The sequence below is a fragment of the Cetorhinus maximus genome, chromosome 4 (genome assembly GCF_964194155.1).
Source record: "Cetorhinus maximus chromosome 4, sCetMax3.hap1.1, whole genome shotgun sequence".
NCBI classification, from domain to species: domain Eukaryota; kingdom Metazoa; phylum Chordata; class Chondrichthyes; order Lamniformes; family Cetorhinidae; genus Cetorhinus; species Cetorhinus maximus.
Genome location: NC_135882.1, coordinates 106,585,338 through 106,600,037, shown reverse-complemented (window position 1 = coordinate 106,600,037; position 14,700 = coordinate 106,585,338). Strand labels below are relative to the sequence as shown.

At 43.6% G+C, this 14,700-nt stretch overlaps 1 protein-coding gene across 5 annotated transcripts in view; it reads right to left on the bottom strand.

The window, feature by feature from the left end:
• Positions 1-362: 362 nt before the first annotated feature.
• Positions 363-14,700, bottom strand: part of adcy8 (adenylate cyclase 8 (brain)) — a 133,704-nt gene continuing 119,366 nt past the window's right edge. For all 5 annotated transcript variants that reach the window (XM_078540594.1, XM_078540595.1, XM_078540596.1 and 2 more), the window contains one exon: positions 363-939. In XM_078540594.1, coding sequence (XP_078396720.1) covers positions 452-939 — 488 coding nt within the window. In that variant the 3' untranslated portion in view covers positions 363-451. The remainder of the gene's footprint in view (positions 940-14,700) is intronic.

Genomic DNA, 14,700 nt, shown 5'->3' with positions numbered 1-14,700 from the left:
ATATAGAAAGTAATCTTTGAAAATGTTATCCAAATAGTCCCACTTCTCTTTTCCCATTGTTCAGCAATTTTTTCCCCTTCAATGATACACTCAATTCCCTTTGAAAGTTACTATTGAATCTGCTTACACCCAATGTTCTCTTTAGGCCATGCAGCAACACAGAGGTTCCCACACAGGCTGAGCACAACTCAGCCTCTTTAATTGATTACTTGTACATGGCCATGCAAAGAAAAAAATTGAAGGGCATGCACATAATACTGTAGCTAAGTATTTTTGTTGAGTATTGAACAGAGATGTCTAGACTGAACTTCTATCTGTTGGTTTCTCAATCATGTAAATGAAGCACAATTTAAACCACTAGACCAGTTTTAAAAAAGTAAACCTTTTTATTTATATATATATATGTATATATATATAAAAGAAATACAAAATTTCAACAATTAAAATGTAATTATGGCATTTCAGTTTTTTCTGAGCCTTCGACCTGTGTCACTGCTTCAGGTACATTGGAAGTAAGTAATGTCCTTCTGTTGTAGTGTCCTTTAATTATGCCAGAGTTGTTGTTTTCATTCAGAATTTGTTTTTGCTTTTGTCTGTTTAAAGACTGTACAAGTCCGAGAACAACAGCAGCTAATGAGTATTGGCCGGTTAGCTTTCTTGGTTGCATTATAAGTGGATTTGGCTGAACTCTTCCCAGAAGAAAGTATGTTTTGATCTTCCCTTCTTGTTCACTTATCCCTTTGACATATATTTCACCTCTGTACCCAAAGGCAAATCCTTTGTCCTTCAGGATAAGGTATGTATCTTCAGGCACTTGAATTTTGCCACTAATGCCTGTGCTATCCATGCGGCTTGCTAAGTTTACGGTTTTACCCCAGATATCATATTGAGGTTTCTTAGCGCCAATAACCCCTGCAACGACTGAGCCATGGCTAATACCTGGAAATAAATGTGCATTACCAAGTAAATTATTTATATACTTAAATTCATTAACTCCCATAGAGGTGCCATTTAATGTCCTGGCAACATAATTACATTAATCACTAACCCACCCCTACACCCTTTCACCTGATGAAACGAAAATTCGCAGGAACTAGTAGTCCTCCAATAACTTTGTCAAAGTGTCTATTCGTCATGATCCAAGATAATGAACATTGGCAGGTTATTTGACCATGGAACACATTAGAGCTGAGCTCTACCTAGTCCTGACCTGATGCCGATGCACACGTGCTTTCCAGCAGAGGTCAATGAACAGTAATCATGAGTAGGAACGTTGGCTGATGTGTTTAGCCCCTTGTAGTCAGAGACTGAGTCCAATTACTGTCCCCTGAGATCAGTAAATTCAGCATGGGCCAGGGATTGAACATAGAACATTCTTGGATCTGTATTGCTCAATATCCGAGTACGATACTGGGATAATACCTGCACCGAGTCATCAGGGGAACTTATTAATCTCTACTTAAAGAGAAAAAGGGATACAAATAAACTCTCATCTACAAATTTCTAACTCAGTAACATTCTCAAGGCACTAACATGTTTAAACTTACAATGAAAATAAATAGGTGTTGGACAAAATAGAACCATTTTACTAAGAATCAATGATTAAACCTTTGCTCTAAAACACATAGTAAATGCCTTCGATGTATATATCAACATATGGATCTCAGAGCATAGAAAGAAATGAATTGAAATAATTTATAACACAGTATACCCATTAATTTGAATTTATATTATATTGGAAACTATTTCAGTAATTAGAGCAAATACCCTCTTAATTCTGACCAAAAAAAAACAAAGGACAATTTGCTTTAGAGGAACACCTTATTACTAGCAGACATCCATAAAGCTTCTCACTCTGGAAAAAGCTGCATAATGTTGTTGATGTGTAAAAACAGGCCAAGGAATAAAAATACAATTTTTATCAAGAGTCAGGCCTTGTGACTTGTTTATAGTAATTGAATATGACAGTCTAGTTAGAAACTCTTTTCTCCTGAGTTGAAAAGGCAGGTTTACATCTGATGGGCTCAATATAATTCAAGGAATAAACACTCAATTTCCTTGAAATCTATCTGCTATAATTTCAGCATTTATCATTGAAGAAAAGAGCTTCCTAACTACCAATCTGGTTCCATGACAAACTCTTTGTTTAGTATTCAAATTTAATTAAAAGCAACATTATAACTGCTCCTTTCTGGAGTCTAAATTTGTGTAATGGCATGCCCACTGAAGTTAGACTGGGTAGAAACTCTGGAGGATATACACTGTTATCCTCTGCTTTCTCTTTAGAATCAACAGTGATGTTTTTGTTTTAATTCACCTGACAGCTTGACTAAAACTTTTTCATTCAAATCTAGTGAATCTTCAAAGAAAAGCTTTCGAATAATTTGTCCCTGCCATTTTGCCACACTTAGCCAATTCCATCATCTCATCCAATCCTCCCATGCGACCCCTCTCATGCCATCCCTTCCTCCCATGCCATCCCGATCCCATGCCATTCCATCCTTCCCATGCTGTCCCTCTCATGCCATCACTATCCCATCCCATTCCTTCTATCCCCCTCATGCCATCTCCATCCTTAACTTGCCATTCCCATCCCTCCCATCAATTCCATCCCATCCCCCATGGAAGTAATCTCTGCAGTCAGGTTAACTTTGTTGTTGAGCTCTGGTTACCTTCCCATGTTTTAGTTCTCCACCAAAACCCATTCCATTGCTATGAACCTTCGGCAGCTGTGCATGCATCACAAGCTCCAGTCCTCCACATACCCCATGCGCCTCCGCATGCCAGTGAAATAAACCCACTGATAGACATGCTCCTTAAACTGACCAATCAAAACAGTCTGGACAGCCAAAAACTGATTATTATTATTATTATTATAGATTGTCAAAAAGACATTTAATGTGGTACATATTATCTGCCACTTGGTGTCCCTGTAATGCTTTATAAATGACAGTGCAGATTGCAAATAAGAATCAAATGTGTGAAAAAATTGACTTAAGAAAACATTGTAATGGTAAAATTAATGCTACTAACATGTTTATATGTATTACTAGTGTTTAGTTACGTGGAAGATCTAAAGTCTGAGCAGCCATTAAGCCACTGCATAATGCAAAGGACATAAATATTTATTTTAAATGATGATGGATTGAGATTGCATTCTGAAAAAAAATCAACGTGAGACAGTGGAACAGATACCAGTTCAAGTGGGCATTTAAGTGTATGAACATGACTTTCTACATGGAATAATTATTTGGTCAGAAGTGGCATTTGATTTTAATAGGCCAGGTCCTAGATGCTCTGTAGAGGGCGGTGTAGTTTTTATATGGTTAAATGACTAGAAATTCCATTGCAAAAACTCACATTAACCACTTAATGGGCTATATATTGCAATCAGCAGTGAACGAATGGTGCCAGCCATGCGTTACACTTGCACTTGCCCAAAAACTTTTTATGAGTTTTCTCACTGGAAGTTCCTGTCATCTAATCATCTAAAAAGCACAGTGCCCTGTACAGAGCATCTGGGACCTATGCAAATAGGGCAAGCAACTGTGTATCTCCTTAACCAAACAAATGGTTAATGAGCAACACAGTGTATGAACCAGGAAGTGTCAGTTAGAATATTTAATTAATTGGGAAATCAGCTACGGAAAGCAAAGTAAAGGGAAAGAAAGATAGGATTGAGAAAGAAATAAAAAAGAAAAAGTAAAAAAAAAAAAATTTTTTATTAATATTTTTACAATACTCAACAATGATTGAAATCTGAGGCAACTAGACTGCACACTTGTTAAAGTTAACTTTTGGTGGTAGAGCACTAATTGAGATTTATTGTGCCATTAAAAATACTTATACCAGGATGGACAAGCACTAACTACTATTTCTGGTGAATTTAATATATTGGTGGGGGTGGGGTGGGGGATGGTAGGGGTTAGGGGGCTTTAACATCTAAGAACAGATGAGTCAGTGGGTAGAGGGTTACATTTCTTTTGATTTTTACAGTGGGAACGAAACCCAGCTCCAACACACACACTTTGGGTTTAATGGAGGCACGTTTGAATGCTGACAAGAGACTTGCATATAAAGTTGTAGATTTAATTGTTGCAAAATGTTGGGTACTCATTGACAGAATTAATATCCTTGGGATATGTTAATGAGGTCTATTTCAAATTGTTTTTAACTTCTTCACCACAGGTTTCCTGAGGTTTGGGAAACTGACCAGGGAAATGGAGGTGAGTTTGAACAGCAGTTTGTGTTAGTATTTAAACTTGTCATTATCTCATCTGAAAACAAGCTCACTTATTGCAACTAATGTCTCAGTTCCCTCTGGCAAAGCTTTATCAGGGAGCTCTTGTGTGGATAAAGCTTTTTACAATCTTGGAGGTCAGACAAAATCAGAATGGAAGGTGTGTTTGATGTGTTTGACAGCACATCAGAAGAGAAAGACCATCACAATCCATAGCAGCAACAAAATGCTGTGGTGAGATCAGCACTTGCACAGAAGGGCGGATAACATCACAAAAGGTACTACCCAGGTCACAGGGTTTACAGACAGAGGCTCATCTTCCTTGACCTCTTGGAAAAGTAATACTTCCTCAGGTTGAGGTTGTCATATTCGGTGATGGCAGCTCACAGTCTCCCACAGATGATCTGTTCACTGTTGGACCGAGTAGCCACAAATTACCAGGAGCTGCAAATTGACCAATGCCCTCAAGTTTTTCTTCCAGAGCACTACTGTAGAGATATCCAGGATTTCCCAGTAAGCTCCGCATAAATGTATTTGGCAGATTTGCCCGGGCTAGCCATTTTGTAAATTTGCCTTGTGATGACATTAGTTATCTCTGGTTGGATTCCTATAGGTACAGGGTGTCTGCATATTTGCCTGCATATAATTGACTGCATACATGTGGCAATCTGAGCATCACCACAGTAACCAGGATTTTTTATAAAACACAAGGATTATTTGCCCATCAATGTGCAGCTGGTGTCACCCACAATAAGAGATTCATACAGTTGTGCACCAGGTTCATTAAGAGCTGGCACGTAGCTTTCAATCTGGAGCAGTCCAATGTTCCTGATCCTTGTGCTCCAAGAAGCAGACTTGATGGCTGGTTTGTGATCCTATGAGCAACTTGACCAATGAGGTGCTGAAGTGCTGTTACCAGAGCCACATGCTCACCAGGTGTGTCACAGAGCAAACCACTGGAATGCTGAAGATGTACTTTAGTTGCCTAGAAAGGTCTGGAGATACCCTTCCATACTCACCTACAAGAGACTGTCGAATGATAGAGGTGTGCTGCGACCTGCCCAAGATTGTACAACAGAGAGGACTGCAGGTGGAGGAGGACAAAGGGATCTATCACTCATCTTTGGATGAGGAAAACGTAGAGAGGGAGGAGGATGAAGATACTCTGGCCTTGCAGCATGTCACGGATTTCTGCTAAGTTAGTGTGTTGCAGAGTGGAGGGACTGATGGCCCACAAGAGGGATGAATGTGGAAGGGGGCATGAAAATGGGATCTCCCCTCAAAGTACTTCCACTTCTTCACTGAGGAAACAATGATTTACATTGCTGCCCAGGATACCAGGGTGTAGTAATTATGGTTCTATTTAGTGTATTATGTACCTTTAAGAATAATACATGTTAGGGAAGATCATAAGATCTGTAGTAACCAATAGGAGAGTAGCGCGGGCTACTCCACAGTTAGAGATAGAGTTGGAGTTGAAAGCACACGTGTAGTTGCTGCTGGGTATGTTGTAAATAAACTTTATGTTTCCACCTAAGAAGTGTCTGCAGATCAACTCTATCACTAATAGTACAACTCGGCCACCCTACAACACAGGGATTCCTTGGTGTTGCAAAGTTTCACCTAGTGTGAAATAAAGAAAATGAAATCTTGCTATCCATTCCAACCAGGACCATTACCTCCCCTCCCTTTGTACTAAACAATCCATCAGCCACTCATCCACATGTTTGCACATCTACACAATAGGTCCCATTGTGTATTGACATTCTCTTGTCTTTTTTTAATCAAACAGTGAGTTGGCACCCGGGTTGCAATAATGGACAAAATGCGGAATTGGGGCTAATCAATACATTTCATGTGGCATCATGTGGCAACACCCACGAGTATACCTTTGGTGAATTAAATTGTCTTCAACTTACACTACCTTCTACTTCAATGTGTGCACTCTCTGTGGCTTCAGCGTCAAGGCAGGCTGCTCATATCTCTGCTCTAACTGCTGAGATACTTTTGACCTATGCCTGCTGGGATTTGGAGCCTTTGTAGGCCATGTCAAAAATGAGGTATCATGTCAGGTGCTGATTGAGGACGAGAAGTGGGAGTGCTTTGAGTGGAGTTCCCTTTTCCATGTCTCCTTTTGCCATCATTCCTTTACTGGGTTAGCATCACATCACTCCTTCCATTCTCCTGCACACCAGCTTGGCGGAGGTCAGTGACACATTGTAACGCCAAGATATGTGTCATCCTGTTTAAGGCAGTAAACATCTACAAAGCCATAACCACTGGATGCATGAACTCATTTGAGAGCTGTTTTTGAAGCTCCATGGAGGTGGGGTCTCTCCATGGCAGGCATTTTCCCACTTCCGTGCACCACCAATTCACTAAAAATCAAGTTGGACTCTCCGAATCACAGAATTGTTACAGCACAGAAGCAGGCCATTTGGCCCATTGTGTCTGCACCTACTCTCTGAATGAACAATTTACCTAGTGCCATTCCCCTGCCTTCTCCCTGTAACGCTGCACATTCTTCCTTTTCAGATAACAGTCTAATTCCATTTTGAATGCCTCGATTGAACATGTTTCCACCACACTCTCAGGCACTGCATTCCAGACCTTGGCCACTTGCTGCATGAAAAAGATTTTCCTTATGTTGCTTTTGCTTCTTTGCCAATTACTTTAAAATCTGTGCCCTCTTGATCCTTTCACAAGTGGAAACATTTTCTCCCTATCTACTCTATCCAGACCCCTCATGGTTTTGAACACCCCTCTTCTCAGCCTACTTTTCTCCAAGGAAAACAGTCCCAATTTCTCCAATATATCTTCATAACTGAAGCTCATCCCTGGTACCATTCTCGTGAATCTCTTCTGCACTCTCTTCAATGCCTTCAGACCGTTCCTGAAGGGCGGCGCCCAGAACTGGACACAATACTCCAGCTGAGGCCAAACTAGTGCCTTACACAAGTTCAACATAATCTCCTTGCTCTTGTACTCTCTGCTCCTATTAATAAAGCCTCAGATATTGTATGCTAGGTCATTTCAGGGGGCAGTTAAGAGTCAACCACATTACTGTGGGTCTGGAGTCACATATAGGCCAGATTGGGTAAGGATGGCAGATTTCCTTCCCTAAAGGACAATAGTGAACCAGATGGATTTTTACAACAATCGATGATAGTTTCATGATCACCATTATTGACAGTAGCTTTATATTCCATATTTGTTAACTGAATTCAAATTCTATCAGCTGCTGTAGTGGGATTTGAACCCATGTCCCCAGGGTCTCTGGATTACTAGTTCAGTGACATTACCTGACAATCTGTCCTGCCACCTGCAATGAATTATACCCAAGTCCCACTTGCACCCACTTTAGAGTTGTACCCTTTATTTTATATTGTCCCTCCATGTTCTTCCTACCAAAATGAATCACTTCACATATCTCCATATTTAACTTCATCTCCCACTTGGCTGCCCATTCCACCAACTCCTCCATCTTCTCCGGTATTGTGGAGAGTGTGTGCATGGAATATCTATCAATACCTGACTAAGTTGCTGATGCACCTCTTGCATTTTTCTTCTCAACAATAGTCCTTGGTGTTCTGCATCTGTGCCCAGATGAGCAGAGCTTGGAGCAGATTGTGCTCCCTGACCTGGATTCTCCACAGCCCTCCCTGGCACCACTGTCTGCTCAAGCTCACTTGTGGGATGTGAATCACCAGGTGAAAACCCACTAACAGTGTAAGTGGAACAACTGAAGTGTGAGTATCTGCACCAGTGTGTGGTTGCACATCTTGTAATGGTGCACCCTCAGGCGGAATGAAGTCTTCTGAGGACTTGTCCTCATGGATGTCCCATGACGCTTTTTGTACATGTGAAGGTTCTGGAAGACATAGCAAAGTTTAGTTGTGGCAAAGTCACATTCCTGACAATCACCAATCAGGCTGCTGATGGTTCGGTCACTAATGTAATGAAGTCAGTAAATGAGTGTCAGAGTTATTGTAATATTGTCTCCAGCTATTTACAAGTTCTCTGTCTCTCCATCTCCAACTGAGAGATTGGTTTTTTCATTCATGGGATGTGGGCATCACTGGCTAGGCCACAATTTATTGCCCATCCCCAATTGCCCTTGAGAAGGTGATGTGCCACCTCCAGTCCTGTCCATCTTCTTTGCCTTTTACTTTTTCTTGCCTCTTGTAGGAGAAGACAACAGATCTATGAGTGAGTGAAGCTCAGGTATTCACCCAATGGATGCAGTGCGTTCAGTGAGAGTGACTATGAGACACATGCATCACATTCTGCAAGGACTGGGCTGAATAGCAGTAATGAATAGATAAGCGGGGTGGGGGGTGGGGGGAGGGGGGTGGCTGATGAAGTACATAGAAAGTGAGGGCTAGGTGCAGCTGAAATTTGAGTGGATGTGAGTGATGTGATGGAATATGCTTAATATGTCAGTGGGTGTGGAAGGGTGGGGGGAGCTTAGAACATAGGATATAGCCAAATCATCAAACATACTCACTTTTCCTGACCTGGTTCAGTCATTAAACTGCTTCCTACATTGCATCCATGGCCTGGGTACCATATTCCTGCTGCTCCTTCCAATCACGTCTTCTTGGTGACAGCAGCAGGTTTCTTCTTCCCATCATTTGGGAAAAGTATTTCCTTGCTGTTCCTGACCGCACCCAGCAGTCACTGAATTTGAATGCTGCCCTTGCTCTATATCTATCGTCAAAGCTGAACTCTTCTAATTTACATTCCTGCATTGTTCCTTTAAATACATTGAAGATTGTGTCATGCGGGTGTGAATCATGCTTGCTGCACAGCTTTGGTATACAAAGCCTGGATCTTAAAATTAATTGGTGTAATTGAGTTTAGATTCCAACCTGATCTTTTGACTTCAGGGTTTTGCCCAATTTGCTGTTCGGTCAATCTTTCAGCCACCATGTCAAACCACATGGTGACTGCTGGGCAACAAGGGCTATCTACTTTACACCTGGATAAGGATTCCCCTCTGAACCCCAACCACATGTGGCCAGAATGCATATAATGCAAGCCATAGTACCACAGGAAACACCATCAACAGGGGATGTGAAGCAATGCTTCTGTTGACCACTCTCGAGGAGCCCTTCAGCACTGACTGTAGTGGGTGTCCCGATTCGTGGTGGTCAGCTGCAGAATCCACAAACTGGCCATCATAAAGTCGTAGCTCTTGCCAATAGGGATTTTGTGAAAGGAGGGAGGAGTAGGCTGGCACAAACAAACTGCTCGGCTGGAAGATTGGGACAGCCTAATTTGATTCTGGTTCCCATGAAGACAACCTCAGATCCTCATTGTACAAGATTGTCGCACCTTATCATCCCTCTGTTAAGGACCATCACAGTGTCTTCTTGGTCACAATCCTAAAATAAAAGCCACCATAAAACAACTATTCCAAACCAACCTTGTCCAACAAAACATAGAGGGCAGGTTTTCCTAGTGGGTTTTGAAACTCGCCATCAGGGTCAAATGTGGGTTGGAGGCCCTCACTGGCTGGAATTTTACACTCCCTGGGGAGAGGTGGGGGGAAATGGCAGGCGAAAGGGAGTAAATGGGGTACCATGGCAGCAGTGCTGTGCCTGTCACTTGCCCCCCCCCGCCCACCCCATGGGTATTCGACCAACAGAGGGGGAGGTGTCAGGTGGCCTGCTTGCCCATGGGCCAACTGAAGCCATTAAGTGGCCAATGAATAATGGTTTCCTCCCATTGCCACTGGGATTTTGCCTGCAACGGTGGATGCCTGCTCAGTGAAACCTGGTGGACCAGTGGCTGGGTGCAGGGTACCCTCCAAATTATTCATCCCAGTGTGTTTCTGCTTCCACCCCCCCTCCACTGCAGTATCAGTCCCAGTCCCCCATCCGCTCAACAGGCCCAGCCAGCCTGGACCTGGTGAGACCCTGGGCTTGTTCGTAAGTTCTGGCTCCTTGCTGTTCTCTTTGGGGACTGCCTGCTGTTTCAGCAGTAGCCACTGCTCCCAGTGGCACTGCTGATATGTGAGCTGCCAGGTATTTGATTGGCTGGCAGCGTCCAGAAGCAGAACTTCCTCTCCGATGGGGCAGACGTTCCACTTCAATCCAATGAACAGCCCAATGTCCCTAAAATGGCTTTGGGCCAAGCCAGCCAAGCGCAGTGTGCTCTCCCCCTGTGAAAATTTCAGCTGGTGACTAGCCGCCTGGCTGTGATGTTCTCCGCATCGGCTAATTAATGGTCAGAGGGTGGGCTTGCCATCCAAGTAAGGGTGATGAGCAGGATCTTGAAGTTGAAGGCCAATCAGAGGTCTTCCAGCACTAAAGGAGGAGTAGGCTGCCCTTTCAAGTAAGTGTGAGAGAGGGCACCCCAAGATGTAGGTGCCCATTTTAAAACTTTTAAATTTAAAAATGCCCTTAGCCACCTGACCGCCAGTGTCGAGGGGAAACAATTAACAAGCTAAATTTGCTACTCATCACTTGCAGGCAGGAAGCCCTGTCGGCCCATCTCCTTACAGGAAAATTGCCCAGTGGGGGGACGGGAGGTGGAGCTAGCAAACTGGCAGGTTGGCCAGCGGTGCGAATTTACCCATCCGCCAGCTTCCACACGCCCCCATTGGGGCCTAAATGTTCAGCCCACAATATTCTGTATGAAACTCAACAAATCACCCTTATACATCTACAAGACTGCAGATGACCTTGCAGGACAACTTCGAGCCATTCTGGACCTTGAGGGCCAGTTGTTGGGCTGCACCACTCAGCATGGACAGCAGCATTTTGGGCTGGCTGGTTGAGAGGCAACAGCAAGGGTACCGGCAGTGTGGCAGTGGTAGGTGCACAAATGCTGTCATGCTCCATGGAAGCACTTCCACTTTCCTGGAATGGTGATCTGCAATCCTGATAATCTGCTGTTAGTACTGATTTCATGGACTGTCCTGAGATCCTGCAAACCCCTTTGAACCCTGGTATCTGCAGCCATGGCAGCAAGCCAAGATTTAATGATGTTAGTTTGAGCTTCCACTGTGCACTCAGACATTGGGTGGCCTCTGCTGGAGCAATGGTGGAAGCCGAGACGTTGACCATCAGATGCTGCATCATGGCTAGGTCCACAAGTTTGCTAATGGAGTTAACCATCAGTTCCACAATGGGATGGATGGGCTCCAAGCTCCGTGCAAAGCCCTGTGCCAAGTTGGTGCTGGAATCCTCTAGGCTCCTTGTCACTGACAGCAGGCTTTCTGGCTGCCAATGCACCAAACATTTCTAGCTGCATGTCCATCAGCTTTTTTCCATTCACTGCTCCATCAATGTCCTCATCTGAATCTTTTGCAACAGAACTCATGTGCAACTCTGGCCTCTGGCAAGTTGGCACCTGTGCTACCCTTTCCCCCTGCCCAAGCTGCAGCCCACTCATGCCCAGTGACTCACCATGTGTAAATCTCACTTCTATGCTACCCTCTAAAGTACATGCAGTGCCAATATCTGAGCTGGTGGCTGCCAGCATGAGATTTGAGTGATGGTGTTTCATTTAGCATCAGTGCCCTGCTCCTCTTGGCATTCACGCGCCTGCACCAGTGTCTGATCAGGTGGCAGTTTTTGGGCATCTGAAAAGAGAAAGGCACAAAGGTAGCTTCGCGGGGAAAGGGGAAAACAAGAGTTGCATGCTTATATCATCTGCAGCTTATCAGAATTTATTGTGGGATGAGAGGAAAGTGGAGGGTGAATTAGGTAGGCACACAGCATCGTCATCTATGTTCTCAACGCTATCATTGGCCATGGCCTCAGCAATGGCTGCTCCATTTATGGAAACCGCCTTCTCCTCCATGCCCAACCCCGCTGGTTAGCTCCTGCTGCCTCTAGTTGTGCACCACCTGTTTATTTAAGAGAAGTGTGTAAGTGTAGTGCAATCTGTTTGGGTGATGTGGCCGTTGTTGTTGAATAGCTGGCAGTGTGTGCAAATTGTGAGGTGAGGGTATGAGACTTGCAGCAGTTCTAAGTGTATGAGGATGAGGTGTACCTATGAATGTAAAGCATGAGTCATGGGCAGCTGAATGATGAGGCTGTACTGCATTGGGTAGTGTGTGTCGCTCGTGGCTCAGTTTTAAGGACATGGCATTGAAAATGAATTTACTGACCTTGACCATGCATGTGAGGTTATTTAACTCTTTCTGGCACTGGAGGCAACACTGTTCACATTGACCTCCATGGTTGCTCCCATTCTCTGCTAAGTGCTTGTTTGGAGGGCCTCCTGGACCCTTATGAGAAGAGGATCTCCCTCCTTTTATTCACCTTCAGCACTAGGGCCTTGAGTGTTGCATCAGAAAATCTGGAAGCCCACTCTGCTAAGTTGCACCATCTTTTCTCTTCTGTGGGCCAGAGATTCTTCCCCAGCCGCTTCCAGTACCTGCTGCAGCCAAAACGCATCTCCCCATTAAGAGGTGCAGAGTGGCTTTCAATAGTGCAGGCTAGATTAAATGGTGGTAGCCTTGAATAAACTTGGGCCCTTTGCTGAGGCATGTAGCCACTCAGCTGTATGTTTACTGCTCGGTGGCATGTCACTATTATTCAAATAAGCGGGCAGCACAAAGACTGCGTGCTGCCTGCATTACTTTGAGTGGGTGCAGATTACTCGCTCATCGCAATCAGGACTCCTGTTTTCAAGGTTATCCAATTTTTAGCATAACATATTTGACATTAATTGCATCACTATATCATAATGCTCAGCAAACAATAAAAAATGTACTAAAACTTCTCATGATGAAAAACTGCTATTTTAAAACAATATATGTTCCATTGTAAAGAATGTCCTGAGATTTGGTCTTAAGTTTTCAGGTTAACTGTGCTGGAGCTGACAGTTGACATGCTGTGAAATCTGCTATTTGATTAGCAACTGTTAAATGTGGCTGGATTTAACAGGGTGCATGGTTCCCACACCTACAACGAAAATGTTGGGAGTGAGTCCGCCCAGGTTCAGTGGCTTGCCACACAGATATTTAACGCTCGGAGGGGCATTAATTGGTTTAAGGTGGGACTTCTGCCCCTCTGACATTGCCAGCCATTCAAATGGCTGGCAGCTGTCTGGTCCCAGCAACGCTATTGGGAGCAGTGGCTATTGCTGGAACTACAGCAGTCCCAGACATGAAGGAGCTGGAGTTGGAGTGTAAAGTAAGTGAGATGGGGGCATTGCGAGGGCCAGGCTAGAAAGCCAGGGTGAGGGAAGATGAGAGTCTGTTGTAAATAGGGCAAGGGGGTAGAGCAACTGGGGGGTGGGGTTGGGTAGAAAACAGCCTGGGGGGGGGGGGGGGGGGTGGGTGTGCAGTTCTCCCTGCCCACCACCAGCCAGTTCAGTGAGAACTGTCAGGCTGAAAGCTTGGCGTGGGCCTCTCCTGCTGTCAGTTAAATCCCTGTGGCAAGTGGCTCAAGTAGCTAATTAATCGGCCACTTAAGGGCCTCAACTGGCCCACGATGGGCAGGCTACCTGATGCCATCCCTGCCACTGGTATAACTGCACGTGCTGTGATGAACCCAAAGGTAAAAGAGAAAAAAAAACTTAAACTTCCCTTTTAAAAATGGAGATCGGGCCTCAGAGTTTGGGAACTACAGTTCCCATCAGGCCTCAGTGGTCTCTGCACATGCGCCTGCCGTACAATGGCCACACATGTGCAGATTGTTCTTTTTTAATGATCTTTTTACAGAAAAAATATTAATAAGGGGTATTAATGGAATTTATGAACCAGTTCCTTTGTGTGAAGTCAATTTACGAAGTTACTTCATAAATGGAATTCTTAAGGCAGGAATTATTTCTAAATCACCTATTGAAGGGGTAGATTTTAATCTGGGTAATGATTTGACTAGCGGAGACAGTAATGTGGCAATGACTGTATTGCAGGCAGGTAGTTGATCATGCTGATCTTAGCCAACTACTCAGGCTTACTGTGGCCAAAAGAGATGCTTATTGCCGATAACAAGCAACTGAAGGAAAACCTGATCAATGTAGAGAACAAACTTTCACACACAAAAGAGGAGTTTGCTAATGAAAAATGAGAACTGGTGAGAACAACTGAGCATCAATCACTTGACTGAACACTTGAATTGTCTAAATGATAAACTTGTAGAAGCAAATTTGATAAAGGTCAATCTTCAGTTAAAACTTGATGAACTTCATGCATCAGAAGTCTCTATGAAGTATTGTGAAAAATGCCTTGAAAAGGAAATGGAATTATTAGTGAATCAGAACAGTTGGTTGAATACAGTGTTAAAAACCAAAAATAATGAGCTGTTAGAACTTCATTATGAAAAGAGAAATGCGGTTTTTGAATCTCAATGCAATCTGGACAAAATGAAAGAGGTGTGTGGTATGGAGTGTCACAGTTCCGAAGTTCCTGTGAATAAAAACTCCTCGCCAAATTGTGATCCAATTGAGCAAGGAACTAATCCAATTAACATTACTGATCTATAAACCTCAGTAATGGG